Source organism: Ammospiza nelsoni, chromosome 16 (assembly GCF_027579445.1).
Source record: "Ammospiza nelsoni isolate bAmmNel1 chromosome 16, bAmmNel1.pri, whole genome shotgun sequence".
Classification (NCBI taxonomy): Eukaryota; Metazoa; Chordata; class Aves; order Passeriformes; family Passerellidae; genus Ammospiza; species Ammospiza nelsoni.
In genome coordinates, this window is record NC_080648.1 from 1,276,563 (window position 1) to 1,298,470 (window position 21,908).

Here is a 21,908-nt window from a genome sequence, read left to right on the forward strand (position 1 = left end):
TGTAGCTGAAGTCCTTGTCAGCTGCTGTTGAACCTCATGAGGCATCTTTGAGGCACCCTGGTGGCAGAACAATAATTTCACTTGGCCCTGGTTAGGTCCCACACTCTTCTCTGCCAGTTCATGGAGTAGTGAGGGGTGGTCACTGCCCCACTTCTGGCTGTGGGGCCTTTTCCCTACCTCTGTTGTGCTGCTCACATCTCCCAACCCTGGCTCCTTTTGGGACTGGCTATGGTGACTCTGGATGCAGCTGTATCCTCTTGGATGTTCATGTGCAGCTGCCAGTTCTTTCACTTTGAACAGAGCCTCAAAATTTGATTTTAAAATAAGCTCAGATATGAAAATACCTATTGAAGAGAAAAGACAAATAACAGATGTGGGTTTTTCAAGTACTGCTTTTGACTTTCTGCAGAGTTGAAACATGTTCTTGCCATGGTAATGATGGCAACAAAGCTGTAGTGTTTTGATAGCTGTTTTGGGGTTCTGAGCCTGGTCCTGTGTGATCCTGGTCCTTGAGGATGGCTTATTTGAGAGCATGGAGCTCTGCAGCCAGATGCATTGCTATTTCCTAACACTGTGATGGGAAAACAACTTCACAGGATGATGAAATGCCTCTCCAGGTAGTGGTGCCTTCACCTTTCCTTTGTACATGAATTGCCATTCCTGTTGCAGATCCTGTCTGTTCCAGCTTTTTTCATATTTCATTTCCTTCTGCAAGTGTTTAATTCCCTACAGTGAACAGGTAGCTGGTGTCCCCCTGTGTGGGACAAAGGGGAGGCCACCCAGCTGAGTGGGGGTGTGTGCTGCAGATAGAGCTGCTCCATTCAGATCTCTCTTGGCATCTCTCTCCAGAAGGGGTGATAACAGAAGGGCACCATCCTGTTAGGAGCTCCCAGTCTGTGCCTAATTCCTAAGGGTGTTCAAGCGAAATGTTTGTGGCAGCCTTGGGTCTCTCCTGGGGTTCTCTTTGCTCCTGTGATCCAGCAGACCTGCCAGAATGGCTTTTCAGAGTCCAGGGGCTGTGATGAGTGCAAGGCTCTTTGCCTGTGCTCAGCAATGGTTGCAGCCTTTGGAAAGAAGCAATTCAGGCATGGCTGGCAGCAGGGTGGGCGTGTGTGTGGGCTGAGGTAATGGCAAACAGGGCAGGATGGGTGGCGGTTTTGGGCTCCTTGCCACCCAGACGGTCCCTCAGGGGCTGAGTTCGTGCTCCTACCCAGGTACCCCAAGCCATGTCCTGTCTCTTTTGCATGTGCATTACTGACTAGCAGCCAAACTCTCAACTTTTCCTTCCTTCTCTGTGCAACCAGCACGTAGATCCTTATTCTCCTCACTGTTTTCCCAAAAGGGCGTTAAAGACTGGATCCTACTTAGAAATGTCAGATAAAGCTACAAAAGAATGGGGTGGTTTGGAGCTCAGTGTTGGATGGAGCACAGTGCCTTTATTCCTGCCCTTGGCTAGTGGGCAGTAGTTTCTGGCAAGCAACAGCAAATGCAATTGATTGTGCTGAGTGAGGTTTGGAGGTTTTGTGATCTGGTATTTATTAAGGATTGCCCTGTCTGAGCCTGGTTCTCAATGTGAACACAGAGAGCTGAGTGTGTGTGATGAGGTGCAGGAAAAGTGATGCTGGATTTGCAGGTGTGCCTCAAGGGCCTGCCTTGTCCTCAGTTTGCAGGTAGCACAGGGAACACCCTCCTGGCTGCTCACTGGGTTACCTGCATGGACACTGTTGGGAACAATTCTGTGTTGTGGATCAGCTCTTCAGTGACTGGCCTTTGGATTGTCTTACATAAATGAATTTTAAGCGGTGCCTAATTGGGACCAAGTAAATCAATCAAATATATCAAATGTTAATTAAGATGTGTGCTGTGGGAACCACATGTATGGCCTGCATCCAGTTGTATGAAGATGACTTTTGCTCTTCTCCTTTCTTCAAAAACTTCTTTCTTCCACCACTTCTGTCACCTCTCCCTGACCAAGCCATAAGAGCCTCTATGGGAAAAGGATCCTGGGAGAAAACAAGCAAGAAAGGGCAATGAATAAAACAAGGGGGGAAAAGGTGGCCAAGCGTCAAAAGTGAGAATGGGAAAAGTGAAGGCCCTGTGAGGGATGCTCAGCAGGGCACCTCTGACAGTGCCCACCCTCACTGAGCTGGCCATGCCAATCCCCTGTGCTGCTGCCTGGAGCCTTGTCCAGGACAAGGGCATGGCCACCACCACCCTGCTTTACTGCAAATGGCAAAGAGAAGGAGCAGAGCTGGGCTCTCAGAGCTGATGTGCCTGATTCACCTCAAGTGATTACACTGGTGCTAGAAACAGCCTTTGAGGGCAATTGAAGGCAATTTAGTTAGAAGGGTCCTGGAGTCTTACTCAACCAATTTCTGGGGGCCTGAAGCCTGCTGAGCCCCATCCAATTCTGTTGACTTACTGTTTCTCTTTCTACAATTTTAGAGAAAACAGTTTTTCTTTCCTGTTTTCAAATTAGGCCTCAGGTTTTACATTGGTTATGGTTTTTCTTAATGAGTGATAATGGCAGGGAGAGTTAAAGATGTATTGTAGCTGTTGAGGTATTTGGCATTTCACCACTGCAGCCAACTTTATCTGTGCCTGTTCATGAAACTTTTCCCACCGTTCCTTACATTTGTCCCAAAGCTTGTAATTGTGCTATTTTCCCAGGAATGTCCTTGATGAAAGGCTCCTAGCAGCCCTTATCGTGCTATTTTGAGGCAGTGAATGTTATCTGGGCACTGCTTCGAGTGGTGGAAAGCTGTTCCCTGGGTGTAAATGTGTGTGAGGACACCAACAACAGTGCACAGCTACAGCTAATAAGTAAAGCTTCCAATTTAATAATAAGGCCACCTCTGGTGTTCAGGCCATTCTTCCCCATTTCCTAAATATTTTTCCCATACTTTCAAGCCTTTCCTTCCAATTTTCTACATGGAAAATAGATTTTAATTCAATAATTGTAGCTCAGGGCAGTGCAGGGCCCTCAGCCAGTCCTTGTGATCTCCAGAGAGCACAGGACAGGGAGATTGGGGGATCTTGGCTTCATTTCTAGGGTCTTGAATTAGGAGAGATGCTTCTACTTGTTCCCTCTGGCTTCATGGTTCTAAATAGTCTTTTCCAACTCCTTCCTTGTTCTACATCTTGCCGGAACCTTCTTGCTTAGTCCTTCACTGCTCTTCAGACTTTTCAGTCTTCTGATCGTTTTCAGTTCCTCCTCCAGTCTGTTGGAGCAGCATGGCCTTTCCCTGATCTCTGGGAAAAGCTTGGGAACCATGGCAAACATGGTGCTCCTGCATGAATCTGTGCCCTGTCTGGGTTGCTTGTCAGTGTCCCTGAGAGCCCAGCTGTGGCTGGTGCCCTCATTGAGGCCATGGTGGAGAATGCTGATAAGAGCCCTGCTGTTGTACCTCCTCTGCTTGCAGGAGATGTTTGTGCATGCCCCAGGAGAATGGGGCTTCCAGAGATGTCTCTTTACTGATCTGTGACATTGCAGAAAAATGGCATTTTCCAATATTTTTTTGTGTAAATCCACCCATATGACATTTTCTAAATCCATGCTCTGATGCAAAGTGTGGCTGCAATTCCTCTTCAGAAAGGTCAGTAGTAACACAGGTTTTCCAGCGATGTTTGCAGAACCTGAGCTGTCCCACAGCCCACCCTGAGTTCCTCCAGGGTCACTCATTCACTCGTGTCACCAGTGGGGCCAGTGACACAGGGCATTGAGAGGTCTGTGGTGTCACCAGGCAGTGCCTGCATCAGCCCTGAGCTGTCCCTGCAGTGTCCCTGCCAGCTGTGGGGACAGGGGTGCTCATGCACGCTGTGTGAGGTCCTGCCCTGGGGCAGAGGGCAGGAGCCCAGGGTGGTGCTGTGGGGAGGGATGGGTCATCCCACAGACAGGGCTTGAGCTGGGCACTTGCTGGAGACAGCCTGATTCAGAAGACTTCAGTCAAAGAGGTTTATGTTTAAGAGCTGTTGAGCTGAAAAGCTCTAAGTTAAGGAAATATTAAGTTTTGAAGCTTAACAGCTTGTGATTTTTTTAATTTTTTTTTTTTTTTTAGGGAAAAGTGAAACCATAGAGGAATATAAATACAAGGAGCCAAGCCCTCAGATTTAGTGCAGTGCAAAGGCTGAAAAGTGGAATTTCCCACTGGTTTGTGTAGGGTTGTCTGCAGGGGTTGGCCTGTTCTTGCCTCCCTTCAAAAGCAGCTGTCTGATGCTTTCAGAGGGGAGCTGCCATGCTCCTGGGCACTGGGGCCGAGGCAGGCCCGTGTCTGTGTGCACCCTGGGCCAGACACTGGCTCCAGCTGAGGGGCCCTGGGCACTGGAGAGGGGCTGATACCCAGCAGAGCAGGGTGTTGAAGCAACCCACTGGTCTGCCCCTTAGCTTGAGATGTCCATCATTGTCAGGGATTACCCTCATTGCTCTGCTGATAAAACACTGGGATTTGTTTATGAGTACGCTGGAGCTTTTAGAGGAATCTGAGGTTTAAGTCCCCAAATCCCATTGAAAATCCAAGGGGTGTAAAACCTTTATAAGCTCTGAAACCCTGCCTGCTGGATAATGCCTGCCTCTCTAGGGTTTCTTTTCTCTTAGAAAGTAATGATACACATCAGAACAAGGGCTGTAGCATGCTGGGTTCTCCCTCTGCAAGGGGCCACGAGACATCCCTGTGGCTGAGAGCTGGAAGGGATGCTGCAGTTGCCTCTGTTCCCAAGAAGTCCAAGCTGTGATGGCTGAATCCATCTCCTGACTGTTCTTCACCATGTTCCTTCTGCAAGACTGTCCCTGAATGTGGTGAGGCTGAAGTCCTGTCCTCCTGGACAGCTCAGGGTCATTTTGAGGTGGCTCTTCTGTCAAATGGCAGTAACTGCACAGCATCCCCTCCTTCCCTGAGTGTCCACACTGTGTGGCAGAAGCATTCCTTACCTTGGGATGAAGTTGTCTTTCTGTGTGTAAACTGGATATAGGCAGAACATGCACCCTAGTCAGTCTGCAAGTTGTCTTTCCTTTTACCAAGGCTTTCAGATTCAGAAAACCTCTTCAGCTGGATTCTCTGTAAGGAAAAGTTGGCTTATAGAACAACACAAGGCTGGAGATGCAGATAACAGGAGCAAACCACACACGGATTTGCTCACTGGCAGCAGGGCTGGGATGTAGAGCTGAACTTGGTATTTGCACAACATCAGCCCAGGTTTTTGAGTTTAATTTAAATCTTGGTGTGCCAGATGCAGCAGGGCCAGTTCCTGGCCATTCCTGCTGGCTTCTCTTTCACATTCCAAAGGGGTATCTGGGGTAGGAAGGCTTCCCATTCAAGCATGCTCTTAAGTCCTTGGCCCCATTGAATGGGCTCCATGCTCTGTGAAACGCCTGCTCCTCGTGAGATATGGACCAGTGGAGCAATGAGGGAAGCTCATTTCACTGGGGGCACCTTCACTGCCCTGCAAGGGAAAGGTCAGGCTGCTCAGACTTTGATTTGAGCTGCTGAAGGGCGCCCACTAATCCAATAAGCCACCGAGGGACTGCAGGACACAGCCTCAATTCAGGCATTTGCAAGGGTGAGTGGAAGGCAGTAACCCCAGGAGCTCCCAGGGCGTCCTGCAGTGCACGCTCCTACCTGGTCCTGTCTTGTTTTATAAAGTGCTGTGAACGTCAGGCTCTCAGGAGCTGCTGTGCCAGCCTTCACACCCTGAGCGTGCTGTAAGAAAAATAAACACCCTTAAAGGTTTTCCAGTGGGCAGCAGCTTCTCTGGCTAGATTTGTGCTGGGAATCTGATCACACAGGAGCCTTCAGCAGTGGAGCAACAGGTTTGGGTGTGGAGCTTTTAATATTATATATATATATACACACACACACACACACACACACACACATGCTCGTATATATTCATAACAGCATGCCGCTAAATGATATTTCTATTTTTTCAGAGACATGTATGAGCTGCCTCTTCTCTATTCTGTGCCCCCTCTGTGTTGTTCAAGACTGGTAATTGGCTGAAATTCACCCAATATTGGTATTATTCTCCAGGTAACTATTTGGATATTGAAAATTTAGGGGTTTTGTCAGACTACTGAGCACAAAAGATTTTTGTGATTACAAAAAAGAATTTTTGTGATTACAAATACAGTAATTGAAAGAAGAAAACCCTCATGTGCCATCTTTAAAACAACCCCTTGTGTTGCCCTGGCAGTTTTTGCTGTTTGACATGTCCAGGTCCTTCTGGCTTGTGTGAATCCAAGTCCTTGGGGTCATGGCTGTGGGGACAGCTGTGCTACCAGCACATGGCTCTTCAGCATGCTCTGGGCCAGCATCACCTGGGATGAGTTTTTCCATGCATAGCTCACAGCTCTGTTGTAGCTGCTGTAATTTTACGTGCTGTTGGGGCAATTAAAATGATAAATGTTAGCAGCAGCTTTACAAATTCCTTTTTGAGCTGTTCTTCCAGCCAGGTGCAGCAGCCCTGGGCCACCTTGGGTATTGGGCAGAGCCATCAGTGGCCATCTGTGGAGCTTTTTCTTGGAGGCAAGTGATGGAAAAGCCTGAGGAGCAGTCAAAGCTCATGCTGACAGGTAACTGTGAGGCTTTTGGAGGAGTCACTGCCCCTGGCTTTGCAGAACTCCTGTGTGTGTTGGGCAGCACATACTGGAGTTAGCAAGGTGAGGGGCTGTGGTGGCCATGACCCTGTACCTTTCCTGGGGGCTGAGCAGCACCTACTAGCATAAGATGGCACAGGCTGGGCTTCTGCCACCCAAACTGCTTCCAAGAAATGAGGTACTGGTGATGATTAGGGATACATGGAATATTTTCACATCTAAGTTAAATACTGTGATCTTGTGAGTCCCCAAATTCTGAATTGTTTCAGTGTAGGCATCTCGGTGAGCTCAACTTGTAGGGCTCAGGATGGTGGCTCTGATATTCTTGGCCACGTGTGAAAACAGCTTTCAGCTGTGGCAAGGTGCCATGGGACTGCCAGGACAGGGATGCATGGGGCCTCTGATGTTGGTGACATCAGCAATTGACAGCAGTTTGGGTTTTTGGTTTTTTTTTTAACTTGCAGATCCATAAGACCAGAAGTGTGAAGTCTGTTAGATACATCACAGACATGTGTTAGTGCTGGAAATTTTATAAGGACTTGCTTTGATCACTGTTTTAAAACTTAATGTTTTCTGTGCCTCTTGAGCCTGAAACTATGGGCCGAAAAACCCTGTGACTTGATACCTGAAGGCTCCCCAGTGATGAACTCCAGGGATTAAAGATGTTGCTTATTCGTGGCTGAGAGTGCCGGGGGAGCGAGCACCTCAGTCCCTGCAGGGGTGGGAGCAGCTGGGCCCGACACGCTGCGCTGATGCACGCTGTTATTTGAGTGGAGAATTTGGAAAGCTCGGAGTTCTGAGCTAGGGTTATGTTCTCACTTAATAAGGTGTTAACTGACGCTGGGTGCTCTTTGGAGAGTTCGGCTATGTGCGGAGGTTAACGGTTCCTGGCATCTTGTCTGCTATGAACGAGCTTCCAGACAAGAGGAAAGAGTTACCACACGCTATCAGCGTGTGATTTTTTTTTTTTTTCCCTAAAAAAGCAAACCCCCAAACAAACAAAAACCCCTCCCCGAAGCTGAGGCGGAGGAAGCCTCTGGGCTTTCCCCGGGGCCGCGGGCGGTGCGGGGCGGCGGCGCGGCCGCTGGAGGGCAGGCGAGCCGTGCGGAGCGGCGGCGGCAGCGCCGCGCTGACCCCGCCGTCCGCGTCCCGCCGGGGAGCGGAGCCGGGCCCACGGAGCGGGCGGCCGCGGCTGTCCCGGCCCGCGAGGCGCCGCTCCGGGGCTGCCGGGCCCCGCTGCCGCCCGCCCGGGGCTCGAGGGCACGGGGCGCGCTCCTGCCCCGTCGGAGGTGAGGGCGCGGCGGCCCCCGGTGAGCCGCGGCCCCCGCGCCGGTGAGCGGGGCAGCGGCCGCTGTGCCGGGCGTTCCGAGCCCCTCGCGTCCCGGGCGAGCGGCGGCGCCGCCCGCTCTGTCGGGCCGGGCAGGGCTCGGGGCAGCCCGACCCCCTCCCTCGCTTTCTCTGTGGAAAACGCTTCCCCGGCCGGCGCTGCCCGCGGCCGGGCGGTGCCCCCTCCGCGCAGGCGGTGCCAGCCCCGCTCCGCCCGGGCGGGTCCCGCCTCCCGCTCCGCGCCCCGCGCATCGCTATGCCGCCCGCCCGGAGCGCGCAGCGCGGGGCGCCCAGCGGAGCCCGGAGCGGGGCGCGGCGGCGGCCGAGAGGCTCCATCCGCCCGGCGGGGCTGGCCCGGCCCGGGGGGACGCGGGGGGGCACTTGCTGATGATCGGAAGTTACTGACAATAAGCACCTTCATCCCCCCAAAGGCGGAGAGAGGGAGAGGAGGAGGAGGAGAGACAGGGGGAGAGGAGAGCTGATGCCTGACGAGTCACTCGGCGGAGGCAGAGCGGGCGGTACCACAACTTCCCGGCGGCGCGGAGCGGCGCGGAGCAGCGCGGCGGGGATCGGAGCTCGCCGGCCGGATCGCTCCCATGTCAGCGCGGCGGCGGGGGACTGCGCTCCGCTAGCGACCAGCCGCCGGCCAGCCCCCTCCGCGCCCAGCGATGTATTCACTGCTCTCAGCCTGCACTTGCCTGTAAGGATTACGGCATATTTCTTTTTTTTTTTTTTATGTTTAAAAATATTTTAATTGTTTTTTTAAACTTTCATTCTGGAGGCTCCGGTTGCATTTTCCTTGCAGCCAGGTGGTAATGGGGACCTGAGCCTTTTTATAAGCAGAGCATCGCTCTGAACCCTTTAAAAATTGCAAACAAAAACAAAGAAAAAACCAAACCAAACAAAAATCAACTTTAATCATTCTACCGCATCATTTGATCTTTTGTTGTTTTTTTTTTTCTCCTCTCCAGATGTTTACATTTCCTGCTGCTGTGCTTTCAGGTACAGGTACGTGTCCTTTCTGTCCTCTCTCGCTTTTGGTTGTAAAATAGAAACAAAGGCGGCGTGCTGACCTCGAGTGCCAGGCAGGTTTGGCTGGGGCTTTCACTTGTTTCCCTCTAGTTTTTATAGCTGTATGAAACCGAGCCCCGCACCAGATGCTGGAGTGTCACTTGCCCTGGACCGGGGCTTCCCCTGTGCTCAGCTCCCGTGCCGTGCCCCGCTGTGCTCTGCCGCCGGTGCGGGCAGGGGTGCAGCCGGTGCGCCGGTAGCCTGCCGTAGCAGCATCCTCTGGAGTGCATTAGCCTGGCTAATGATGTGAGAGGGAGTGCTGGACTCTCCTTGCACAATGTTGATTGATGCACTTGCCTTGGAAGAGCAGGCGCTCTCCTGCTCGCCCTTTTTTCCCATTTCTTTTTTTTTTTTTTTTCGCCCCTCTCTTTTTTAAAATTTTCTTTTTCCTTTCTTTTTCTTTCTTTTTTTTTTTTTTCCTCTCCCCCTCTTCGGTAACTCACTCCCAAAAACCGATGCTTTGAAAAACACAAGTTTTCCTAGCCAAGAGAAGGAGGCTGCGTGCTCCCTCCCCATTATTCAGTAGAACGCCGTCCAAGTCAGCTCCAGCCTTTGATCCTGTCTCGGCAGGAACGAGGCCGTTGCAGGAACACCCTGAGCGCGGCTCCGCGGCCCAGGTGCCCCGGCTGGGGATGGATGGCGGCTGCCCCGCTGCCCCGGGGGTTTGAGCAGAGCAGGTGCCACTTGGGTGGCTCTGGCCCCTTCCCGCCGGAGCTGGGGGACACTTGTGACACCCTCGGCCCTGAGCTGTGCCTTGGCCGGGATTGCACCTGCTCAGCCTCTCCGGATCCCCAGCGGCAGCAGGGCACGGTCCTGGATGAGCACAGCCTTGGAGGGGGCTCCATCCCTCTGGCAGAGCTAAAACCCGAACCGGCTCCATCCCCGGCTCTCCCACCCATCCAAAAAATGCCCGATCACATTTTTTTCCTCATCCCCTCCAAAAAGTGCAGCTCGAACCCGACACCGGCAGAGCCTCCGCTGGTGGAGCAGCCTCCCCGGCAGGCGAGGATCCGCAGCTGGAATGACCCTGCCGCTGGAAGGTGTTTGCTCTCTCTCTCCGCTGCGGGATTTTTCAGCCCGAAGAATCACAGGCTGCGCAGGGCTCGCAGCGCCGGAACCCTTTGCAGCGGGGAGAGGTTTTTTTGCGCTTGTGCGGTAACTGAAGTTAATCAGCCCTCCAGCCCCCTTCCTCTCCCCCTCCCTTCGGTGCTTTTAGTGAATCAGAAAAAGTTTGGCCGGCTGCCTGGAAAGCACTTGCTAAAATCTGATCTCTTACTTCAGCAGCCTTAAAACAAAGTTATTGGCATTTATACAGTTGGAGCTTGCAGGCTTCCAAAGCAATAAAATAATAAAAAAAAAAAAAGGAAAAAAGAAGAAAGCTCTGTGCTCTGGTGCTATTAGAACCATACTTGCTACCTTTTGTGCTGATTTTGCAGCGTTTGGGGGCTGTGGGGTGGGATGGGCCCTGCGGAGGTGTCCTGGCCGGGCTGGAGAGGCGGCGGAGCCGGAGCTCGCTGGTGACACACGCACACCGAGCTCCTCCGGCGATTGGTGTGGGGAGCCAAAACATTAGATTAGTCATACTCGAGGGCCTTCGAGTGAGTGTTTACAGTATTAATGGTAGATGAAAAGATGTGAATGCTGTAAGTTTTTATTGCCCGTTTTGTTACACTTTCTTTCTGGATTTATTCATGGGATTACATGTTTTGAGCCTGAATGGGACCAAGGGATTATAGGATTTCTTTAATAATGATCAGTTTGGGTAGGAGTTAGCCTTTGGTGAACTGGAGTAAATTAATGCATCACTTAGGTTTAATATTTATTTAGTCTAAAGGAAGTTGTTTAGTTTTGCTTAAAGGGCTCTGTGTTGTATTGGGGAGATTTAAGAGTTCCTGAAGGGGATTATATTCTAAGGCTGCCTCTTGCCCTGCGCTCAAGCCATGATCTGTGGCTCGTCCTGTGTGCTGGTCTTAGAATTACTGTGCTATGCTGCTGCCTGGTACCTGTGGCTCTGTGTGCAGAGGCAGCAATCACCCCAGTGTGTGTGGGGCTGGAGGGATTCTGAGACAAAACACCATGGTTTGGGTATGCTCTGTGTGTTCTGTGGATCCTTGTGTACAGGGCTGTGCTGCATTGACGAGTGAGCTGCTGCAGTTCTGTGCTGGGGGCTCAGCTCTGGCCAGAAGCTTTCTCAGAGACCCCAAGGCCGCACTGCAGCCGCCAGGGGTGATGGGGCAGGTGTAGGATCTCCTGATGGGGCGGGTGTAGGATCTCCTGTGGGCAGGTTATGGCAGCCCTGGGAAGTGTTGCCCAGCCCTGGCCACAGGGAGGTCGGAGGGTCGGCAGTTTCCAGGAGCAGGATTTAGAGCCCTGGGTGAGTCGGGCCCCTCCAGGGCTTTGCCATCGTGTGACATTTGCACCAAGAAGCACAGGGATGGACACATGGTGGGACAGAGGGGAGCACTGCTGGAGCGTGGGTGCAGCACAGCCCTGGGAGCAGCCCTGGACTCACAGGGCTGCCTGGAGGAGAGGTCACGCACCTTCCCCTGTGACAGCAATGCCCCTGTCTTGTTTTCTTCTCTTGCCTCTTAGGAAGTCACTCTGATGCTTGGAGTTGCTACAGTTCCAAAGCAGGGACACTGGATACCCCTGCAGACCCTGGAGACAATAATTTATTTATGCAGGTTGTTCTTAGGAATGCTCTTTCGCTGATGGTTACTGAACTCTCCCTCTATCACATCTTTAGCATTTTTCAGTTTATTCTCCTACGTTTTCACACTTCCAGGAGCAATTTCTCTTCCATGTGCTTTTTTGTTCTTTATGCCCGGAGTGGTTTTGGGTTTCACTTTGGCTTTGGAGTCAATCTCTGCTCTACAAGCAGGTGAGAAAGCCCAGAAGCACCTTGCAGGGTTGAGGGGATTGCCCCACGCTGTGCTGGCTCTAGCAGCACCAGTGACCGTGAGGATAACAAATGTGAGAAAATGAGATCTCAGAGGGCCCCTTTGCCAGGGCAGGTGGGGGCTGGAGGCAGCTTCAGTGTAAGTTGAGCAGTAGGATCCGAGGTTCTGAGTGCTGTCCTCGTTTGCAAGAGCTTCCAGCTCTTCTGTCCCTCAAGTGCCACGTCAGGTGCATGGGCAGGCAGAGCACGGGGCAGTGCCAGCGTGGGCTGCCCTGGCTGTGCTGCAGAGCAGAGGGTGGTCCTGCCCCAGCCCCTTCCCTGCCTGATCAACCTCGCTGTGTTCTCCTACACGGAGTGCATCTGTCTTAGATTATGAAGAGGTCCCTGATAGGGCCAAATCCTTCGCTTTTATGGCTCTTGTAGGTTAAGATCCAGCTTTGGAATCTGATCCAGAAGCAAACAGGAGGTCAGAGGAATGCACAAGGCAGCACTAGGCTATTTTCACATCTGCTGGTGTTGTGTAAGAGGAAGGCTGCTGTGTGCCATGCCAATAGCAACTTGTGTTTCTCCTAAGCTCCTGTGCAGCGACAGACAGTTATTGTTTGGGACATTGTAAAGTGAGACACGGAGAAGTGTTGCTTCCACACGTTCAGTGAGCCAGATCCTGCGGTCTGGCCAAGCCCCACGCAGCACATGTCAGAGGCGTGAGCAGCTCCCTCCCCTCTCCCTGCCTGCTGATCCAGGGCTGTCCTCCCCGGGACAGGCAGGATGGGTGGTGAGTGCCACCAGGTAGCTCTGGGGACTGAAGCCAAAGCAGTTCCTGGTCACAACCCGGCCAGCTTGCCTTGGCTGGCCACTCTTTCTGCAGGTGTGCAGCAGTGCCAGGGCCACAGCTCCCTGCCTGCCCTGTCCTTGCCCTGCTGGTGACAGCACCAAAGGCGGGGAGCTGCACTGCACATCACCAACGAGGTTATTCTCATGTCTCCCATCCCTGCAGATGGGCACCTACCTGCCCTTGTCCTCTCTGGGTGGCACAGTGCCTGTCCTGAGGTGGTGCCAAGGCTGCATGTGCTGCCAGGGATGGTGCTTGGGCATCCCTACATTGCTCCTGAAGCACTGTGGGATGGGGCAGGTGGTGCCTCCGTGAGCTGCTCCTTCCTTGTGGTCAGGCCCTGCATGCCAAGAGTCCTTGGGGCCCAGAGCCCCCCAGGCTGGGTGATCCCGTGCCTGCCCTCTCTGCTCAGCCTGGATTGGCAACACCACGTCCTCGGCACAGCATCCCTGTGCCAGTACCTGCCTCCTGCTCCATGAGGGTGGAGAAGTCATCATGAAAAGGACAGAATATGGCAAATGTGGTCTGTGCAAGCCTGGGCAGCTCTCTGTTGATTTTTCGGATTGCACCTGCCTTGATTACTAGGCACTGAGAAGACCAGAGAAACTGTGTAAGCAAAGCCTGAGTCAATGAGCAGAGGAGCTCAGCCATGTGGAAGCGCTTGGCCCCATCATGGGCTGGAGCTGATGGCATGGGCCCTGGCTTTGGCTCTGTGCTGTGCTGGACTCCCAGTGGTGGATGCACTTCCTGATGGTGATGGTATGGCTCTGCTGGCCTGCAGAGGCTGGGTCCTGTTGTACATGAGAGCGTTTGTTCCAGTTGCAGATGCCCTTGCTCTCCAGGAAATAACCATGTGGTTTTCCACAAGGGATTTTTATTCCCTGCTGCTGACTCATTGCACCAGAATACGAAGTGTTGTGTCCTGAAGCTGCCCCGTGTATCCTGCTTCTGCCTCCTGAACTTTGGAGAGCTTGGGCTTGTGGAGGAAGAGGAGACACATTGGAGCAGGGAAGGTGAGTGGCAGTGGGCTGGTGCTTGGGCTGCTGTGTGCTGGGCTTCCCCGTGGGCTCAGCCTAGCTCAGGTGAGCGTAGCTGTGGGTCTTGCTCCTCACAGATGGGGATGTGCGGCCTGTGCCCCACCAGCTGCCTGCCCTGGGCACACCACGCCTTTGCCTCTCACTGAAGGTCCCCAGCCCTATAGGTTCTCTGCCACAAAGACCCCTCAAAGACATTTAGCAGGAAGATTTGCAAAGCTGTTTCCAGATTCTCACCCCAGCGAGGCTGACGCAAACGTGAGCTGCTTCAGCATTTGGGGGCTTGGCTTTGCTGTGGCAATGGGCAGCAGAGCAGAGCTCCTCAGGGACTCTGCTCTGCACCCCTGCATGAATGCAGTTTGCTTTGCCAAAGCTCCAGAGATGTGTGAGGTGCTTCAGAGGAACAGAGATGGCCATGGGCGTTGTTGAGGAGAGTGTCTAGAAGGACACTATGAAGTTCAGCTTTTAATTGGATGCGGTGTGATGGTTGTGTTATATTTTGCTTTTGCTTTCCTTGTTGCACCTGACAAGTACAAGACTGGATGGGGGCGAGGGGCGTGGGGTTTGGAGCAGTGCAGGGTTTGGAGTGGTGTGAGGTTCAGTGCAGTGTGGGACTCTGAGAGCTGCTGGGTTTGGAGCAGTGCTGGGTTTGGAGCGGAGTGGGATTCACGGGAGGAATTCCTGCTCAAACTCAGAATTAGTTTTTCTTATAGAGTAGCTTGGCTGTAGCACACCAAGGTGGAAGAGAAAAGAGCAGAATGGGCAAAGGGTGACACTGCCCGAGCCCTGTTGCTGTGGCTGGCATGTGGGATGCAGCTGGTGCTGTGAGTGACTGCTGAGGGTTGCAGGAGGCTCAGGGAGGATGAGCAGCACTGGGGGCTTGGGCAGCCACACTGAATACTTGATTTTGCTGTAAGCTGATAGCACCGAGCTGGTCAGCCAGCCCTCTCTGCTGTGTGAGACTGAGCTCACGAGAGAGACTCATCTGGGACTGAAAATCATTATTGTAGATATATAAGCTGCTCCCCAGTTCCTTGAGAGTATTTTTATGTATCTCTTCCTTTCCTTAGGACTCTGTTTTGCTCTTTCCTCTTCTCCCTTGCTGAGCTTCTTTTGCTTTGTTTTTCCACAGATTTAGATACTTTATTACGATAAGTGCAGGTGAAAAAATGTGTTCATGGGACATGATTTAAAAAGGCAAAAGAGGAATGGCTGCTGTTGGTGCCTGGACAGGGATGGGGATACCTCGTGCCAGGGTCCCTGCCTGGGGTGGGCTGTGCTGGGGGTGCTGGGAGCCCTGGGCCCAGGGAGGCACCCAATGCCCTCCTGCCTGTGAGATGCTCTGCTGCAGGGCACGGCCTTCCTACGCTCTGATGCTGAAACCAGGAGGCTTCCACCTGGGTACTTGTGGCCTGGAAGGTCCAGACATGATTGTTTTTCTTTCCTTCCCTGGGTTTTTGTGTTTTGGTCACCTGCTGTGCCATAACAGCAGGTACAAGCAGAAATTATGCAGAGCTGTGCAATGTGCTGCCTACCTAGCATGTCGCCTCTGTGTCCTGATGCCTCTCCAGATGTCCATGGAGGATTAGGCATCCTGCAAAGCAGCTGGAAGGAAAGTAAGAAAAAAAACCCCCAAAATATAAAAGACCGTCTGGCTCCGCAAAAGTATTTTGCTGTTGCCATTCAGCAGCCTCGCCATAGCATGAAGAGAAAGAAAGGGGAACAGAGAGGAAGGAGGAGGCTTAGCCTGTCATGGTCTGTGTGTTTCCCTTTGTGCTACCTCCTCACAGCCCCAGGGGCTGCGGCGGGTGGGAGCTGGCTGCCAATCTTCCCCTCCAGGGCCGGGCACTGCTCGGCCCCGCTGCTTCCATGTGGGGCTGGTTCCGGGCAGCGCTGCCCCAGCCTTGCTGCTTCCATGTGGGGCTGGTTCTGGGCACTGCTCAGCCCTGGTGCTTCCATGTGGGGCTGGTTCTGGGCACTGCTCAGCCCTGGTGCTTCCATGTGGGGCTGGTTCCGGGCAGCGCTGCCCCAGCCCCTGCCGGCTCTGCCCGCACAAACAGCTGCAGCTCAGGCTGAGCCACACGGCAGGGACAGCTCATCCTCCCCTGGGCCAGGCTCTCACACCCTGCTCCCTGTGCCTGTTCATGGAGTTACTGCCTTGGTTCTGCTGCAGCCAGGAGAGCCAGAGCACATTTAACCTCTGGAGCCCAGGGTGCAGAACAGCTCTGATGATGTCCTGCACATGGCTCCTTGCCTGGGCTGCTGCTCTGGCTGCGGGGCTGGAGCTGGGCTGGTGCTGCTGAGTTTGCTGCTGCTGCTGCTGCTGGAGGTCAACATTGCTTTGGAGGCTGCAGGAGAAGACGGGAAGATTTGAGGCTATGGCATTGGGGTAAAAGGCCTCAAGTTGTGCCAGGGAAGGTTTAGATGGGATATTAGGAAAAAATTTCTTCAACAAAAGTGTTGTCAAGCACTGGAAGAGTGGAGCCACCATCCCTGGAAGTGTTCAGAGGATGTGTGGGCGTGGCACTCAAGCACTTGGTTTAGCCATGGGCCTGGCAGTGCCGGGTTAACAGGTGGATTGGTGATCTTAGAGCATTTTCCAACCAAAATGATTCTGTGATAAGAAGTGGGCAGTGGGGAATGGCCCAGCACATCCTGCTCACTGTTGTTGGTGATGGACAGGAGATGGGGCAGAGCCCAGCCCTTGGGCTCACCCATGTGGGGATGGCAGCGGGGGCAGGCTGGGGATGCTGGCACCTGGCCCAGACAGACCCAGAACCCCATGGTGCCAGGCTAAGGGGCTGGATCTGGAAACAAGGAGGAGCTGGCATTGAGGGAAAGCAGGGTGTAGAGGGGCTGAGTGTGCCCTGTGATTCCTCTGCTCGTCTTTTAAAATCCAAATGGATGGGTGCTAAATCTTGGTGAAGGTCCCAGAGAAGTGCATACTGTGTGGATAGAAATGTTAGGATGCAGCAATTAATAACTGATTGCTTTTCCTACAAGATATTCCTAGCACTCTTTAGTCCTCACGGTTCCTTTTTCCCTTTTTCTCCTGCATTTCAAATCCCTTTTTTCCTGCTAGAGTACTATCTTTGGCATAATTTTTAAGGACAGCTTGTTAAAAAGCTTTTGTATTTTTTGGAATACCCCGAGCTGCTCTTGCACAGAAATCCAGAATTAACAGAAAAAGGCAGGGAGCAGCGGTGAGCCTGGTCAATGACTGTGAGCAGTGTGTGTGCTGGGTGTCTGCAGGCAGGGCTGCTGGCATGGGAAGGCCTGGGAAGATAAATTAGAAAGTGGGTGAAGGACATTTTTGATAGAAGGGCATTTTGCTGCTTCTCTGATGGTTTTTATCCATTTGAGGAGAGGGGTGGTCTGAAAGCTGGCAGTGATGTGACCACCAGGACAGGGGTCACTTCCCTCCTGTCAAACCCGGGGCGATCTCACAGCGCGGCTCCATCGCTTCTCCCACTGGAGTATGGGGTACAATCCTGGTCAGATAACTGGATTTGCCTTCCCACAGGTGGAATTGGACTGCATTGTAGGAACGAGCAGGGAATGGAGTCTGTGCTGTTTCCAGCCGTGTTGTCCAGCTCTAACACGAAGCTGCTTCTGGCCCCCTTACTCTCCCAGGCTGGAGGGTTACGACCCTGCATGAGCAGCCTCAGTGCCTGGTGTGAGGCTGCACTGTAGGACTGCACAGGGCAGGGCAGTATTGATTAGCTGTACAATAAATTGTGATGTATGTAGGTGCAGGTTTCTGACCCCGTGGTCACGACCTTGCGGTGATTGGGAGCGTCCGGCCAGCTGAGATCAGAGCAGGGCCACCAATCGATGGGGACAGCACTGCTGCTGCTGCAGGACAGGGACAGCACTGCTGCTGCTGCAGGACAGGGACAGCACTGCTGCTGCTGCAGGACTGCTGCTGCTGCAGGGACAGCACTGCTGCTGCTGCAGGACAGCAGCTCTGCTGCAGGCACTGGCACCTTTGTCTCAGGGAGCAGGCAGTGCTTCAAGCTTCCCCTGCAATTCCACCTGGAGCTCCGTGCTGAGAGCTGGGCTGTGCCAGCCTCACCCAGGCTGTGGGCATGGGAGGGACTCTGTGTGTGTTTCCATTGGGATTCTCAAAGCTGGAACATTTCAGGCTGGAAGGGAGGAGTGAGGGCAGCTCTGGCCAGCATGGAGAGCGTGCCCTGCTCATCAGAGAACCAAATTGGTTTGAGCTGGGAGGGACCTTAAAGCCCACCCAGTGCCACCCCTGCCATGGCAGGGACACCTCCCACTGCCCCAGGCTGCTCCAGCCCCAGTGTCAGCCTGGCCTTGGGCACTGCCAGGGATGAACCCCCCCGAGGCTCCAGAGCTCCAGGGGTGTTTGGACAGCACAGGGTGGGACTGTTGGGGTGTCTGTGCAGGGCCAGAGGTTGGACTGGATGATCCTAATGAGTTTCTTCCAATTCAGAATATTCTGTGATTCTCTGGGCAATCTGTGCCAGTGTGTGACCGCCTTCCTAACATCTTACCTATACATCTCTTCTTTTACTTTAAACCCATTCCCCCTTGTCCTGTAATAAATGGGAGCAGTCTGCCAGCAAGGCAGACGCTTGCTTTGTGCTGTTTATGTCGAAGGAGTAGGTAATAGGAATTAAATTGCTATTTAAATGTAGCAAACAAGAAAATGGAATTGATTTGCTCAGCTTTCATTTCTGGGAGCCTGATTTCCCCAGTGTGCACCATCACCGTGTGAGCCCAGACACCGAGCCCCATCAGGGTCAGTTGTGGGGTTTCACTTCCCAAGGAGATTGTGCAAAGTCTGATGTGAGGTCAGCAAGGCTGAGCTGGCAGAGCTGCCCTGTGCTGGGTGGTGGCACACCCTGGGGGTGGCACCTGAGCGTGTCCCCAGAGCAGGCAGGGACCGGGGGGTGTCTGGACGAGGCACAGGGCCTTACACCCCCCAGTGCTCAAGGAAAGGCTCCTGGGGATCCCCAGCTTCAGGCCCAGGGTCTCATGGCTCTGTCTGCCCTTGTCTGGCCTGAATTTTCCCCCAGCAGCATTTTCCCACTGCTGGTGACTGGTGATGGACGGATCAAAACGTGTGGGGCTCTCCCTGGTACCCCCAAGGTGGGCAGGGATGCAGCACCCAAACCTCAGTGATTTTAACACCACTTTATTTTTTCCCTTATTTAAAATATTTAAAAAACAGATTTATTTTCCAAAACTGTTGAGAATTGTTCCCTGAAAATGGGAAACTTGCAATCTAAATTAATTAAAACCAAATGAGACTTTTCCCTAACTCAACAAAGCTGAAAGATAAGAAATCCTATTTGCCTGGTGTTTGCAGTGTAAATATTTCCAGGCAGAAGTGTGGCTAATAGAGATCAGAACAAATCTTCTATTAGAAAACAAACTCTGCTTTTCTTTTCTGGCTCTAGGCTCATATTTGTTATATGGGATCCTGAAGGCAGATTGACAATTTGGTTTGGATTAAAGTCAATACATGGTTTATGCCATATTTTTGATAAGGCTCAGCAGTAATCTGATTTTTTTTCCAGGCTGTCTTTAGTACATAAGTAGTAGACTTGTCCATTCCTGGGAATATTTTTGCAGTGAAGATATTGAAGAATTTATTTCTGGAGGGAAGATGAAATTTCTTGTTTCAAAAACTCTTAAAATCCCAAGTCAAGTTGAAATCCATTAACTGCAAGCTGTAAGCTTGATGTGAGCTGGGCAAACTTCAGGCTATTTTATTAACTGATGTAGACAGTGTTTTCTTTAAATGCCTTTGGAAGGGCAGAGAGGAGGAGACTGGTTTATGCAGGGGGAGCAGAGCAGGTCCCTGTGCTTTACCACCAGCACCCAGTTCCCACCAGCAGGTAGAAAACTGCCACCATTTGCCCCTGTATGTGCTTGTGAGCTCAGGGTTCTTCCTGGGAATGACAGGCATTGCCACATGCTGCTGGTTCCCTGCTTGGTGATCCCCAGAATGGCCTTTGGTTACCCTTGGGTACAAACAGCATTTTGTGTATTTGTATGGCTTGGATTTATCCTGTTTATAAATAAGCTTCACACTCCAAAGTGAGTGTCTCTTTGTCATCACTGTGTTTCCTAGAAAGAAGGTGGGGGAAAAAAAGTAGAAAAATTGGGACTGGGGAGGACCCAAGGAGGAACTGGGAATTGCTCACTGCCTTTGAACTCTGTGCCTGGAAACCCATCTGCAAAGCTGGGCCTGTCCTCACTGGAGGATCCACAGAGCTGTTGTGGCTCAATCTGTGGCCACCTCCATCTCTGATGCCAGTGTGGAAACTTCCAAATGGGATTGTTTGATCAGGATTAAATGGGCCCCAGAGTTGTCTTTGGCGCTTGAGGGTAACTGGTGCTGGCAGGACCCACTGGGTGATTGTTCAGTGCTAGAACTGGACACTGGGAAAGCTCTGACTCGATGGTGATGCTGAAAGCAAGTGAGATACCTGTGCCAGCTGTACATGAACTCCCTTGAAAGTGGAATTAGTGGAGCTGAATGTTGCCTGCATCTGCACATTCACTTTGGCTGCCTGCAGCAGCAGGGTGTGCCCAGCCAGGGGCTCAGTGAGCTGTGCCCTGAGTGGCCCTGCTGGGACATGGCAGGGCTCAGTCCCTGTCCCTCAGCCCATGGAGGGGTTCCTGCATCCCAAGGGCTCCAGCCTGCCATGGAAATGTGTTTGCACAATTAGCGTGGCCCCCTCCTTCCCTGGGAGCAGAATGGTTTATTGATTTCTGTGGCCCACTCACCCCCACCTATTCAGCAATAATGACCCTTCCACCCCAACTCTAAATCATCCCAGCATGCCTCGCCCCTAAGCCCTCTAATCTTTTTGGGTTGTTGTTGGTATTTATGCTCGTGGAGGTTTATGATCTGTCGGTGCTGGCTGCTGAAATGCTTTATTTATCCATAGGCTGGGCCACACAGGGAGCGTCCTTATTCTGGTATCATGTTCAGGATGCTGTAGTTAAGGGTTGTGTCAGCACTTCCATGCACAAATCTTGTTATTCAGGGGTTTTGCAATTCCGTGGAAAAGCAAACCAGCGACCTGGCATGGCAAGGGGAGGCTCGAAGGCAAACATGAAAGCCCAAAAACCCACTGCTCATTTAGGGATTATTAGATGGGCAACCTTTTTCCTTGAGGAAAGGAGCCAGAAACATCCTCCTCCCTCGGCTTGATTTTGTGCAAAGAAAACCCTCTTTTGTGTGCTTGTGTTGGGGTCAGATGGGGAGAGCACAGTGAGGCAGGACACGGGCTGGGATCCTCTTGGATGCTTGGGAACAAACCTGTGGCTGGTGCAGAGCAGAGCTGCCTTGTCCTCAGAACGTGTGACTGTGGAGCCACAGCCCTGGAACAGCAGGTGATGGGTTTTATAAATGTGATTTATGGCCCTGTTAGTGCAGGAGCTTGTGGGCTTATAAATTATTTGGAGATTTCTCAATGATAGAGGGAGTGTGGTATAAACAGGAGAGATAACAGGGCTTGAGAATGTATTTCAAAGGGCTTTTGGGGAGGGAGAAGTTCCATGACTGCTGGCAGGGATGGGGTGGTCCTGGCTGTGCTGGAGGAAGAGCCTTTACAGACCAACCCAGCCAGTATATTTTTTATTTCTCCCTGTTAATGCTGATGGGTTTTGTGGGCACTGCATGGACAGCCTGGAGCAGAGTTCATAACTTGGAGCAAAAATGCTCCAAGCATGGCCTGGGACAACAGACGGGGGCTGGCATTGAGGGTTCTGTGCAAGCAGAATTGATCAGTGCTCAGGCAGGAGCAGGCAGTGGTGAGGCAGTGAGGGAGCTGGCAGAAAAGATGGAGAGACAATTTACAAGGTGATACAGTGCCAGGACACAGGGAATGGCTTCCCACTGCCAGAGGGCAGGGATGGATGGGATATTGGGAAAAGTGCTTCCCTGTGAGGGTGGGCAGGCCCTGGCACAGGGTGCCCAGAGCAGCTGTGGCTGCCCCTGGATCCCTGGCAGTGCCCAAGGCCAGGCTGGACACTGGGGCTGGGAGCAGCCTGGTATGGTGGAAGGTGTCCCTGCCATGGCAGCATTGGAACCAGGTGATCTTTAAGGTCCCTTCCAACCCAGGTCATTCTATGACCCATCCTGTGGTTCCTCAGGAAGGGGACTCTGTC

At 52.5% G+C, this 21,908-nt stretch overlaps 1 protein-coding gene across 1 annotated transcript in view; it reads left to right on the forward strand.

The window, feature by feature from the left end:
- The first annotated feature begins 8,397 nt into the window (after positions 1-8,397).
- Positions 8,398-21,908, forward strand: part of FGF18 (fibroblast growth factor 18) — a 64,191-nt gene continuing 50,680 nt past the window's right edge. The window contains exons 1-2 of the mRNA XM_059483620.1: positions 8,398-8,618; positions 8,890-8,926. Of these exons, the coding sequence (XP_059339603.1) occupies positions 8,587-8,618; positions 8,890-8,926 (69 nt within the window). The 5' untranslated portion in view covers positions 8,398-8,586. The remainder of the gene's footprint in view (positions 8,619-8,889; positions 8,927-21,908) is intronic.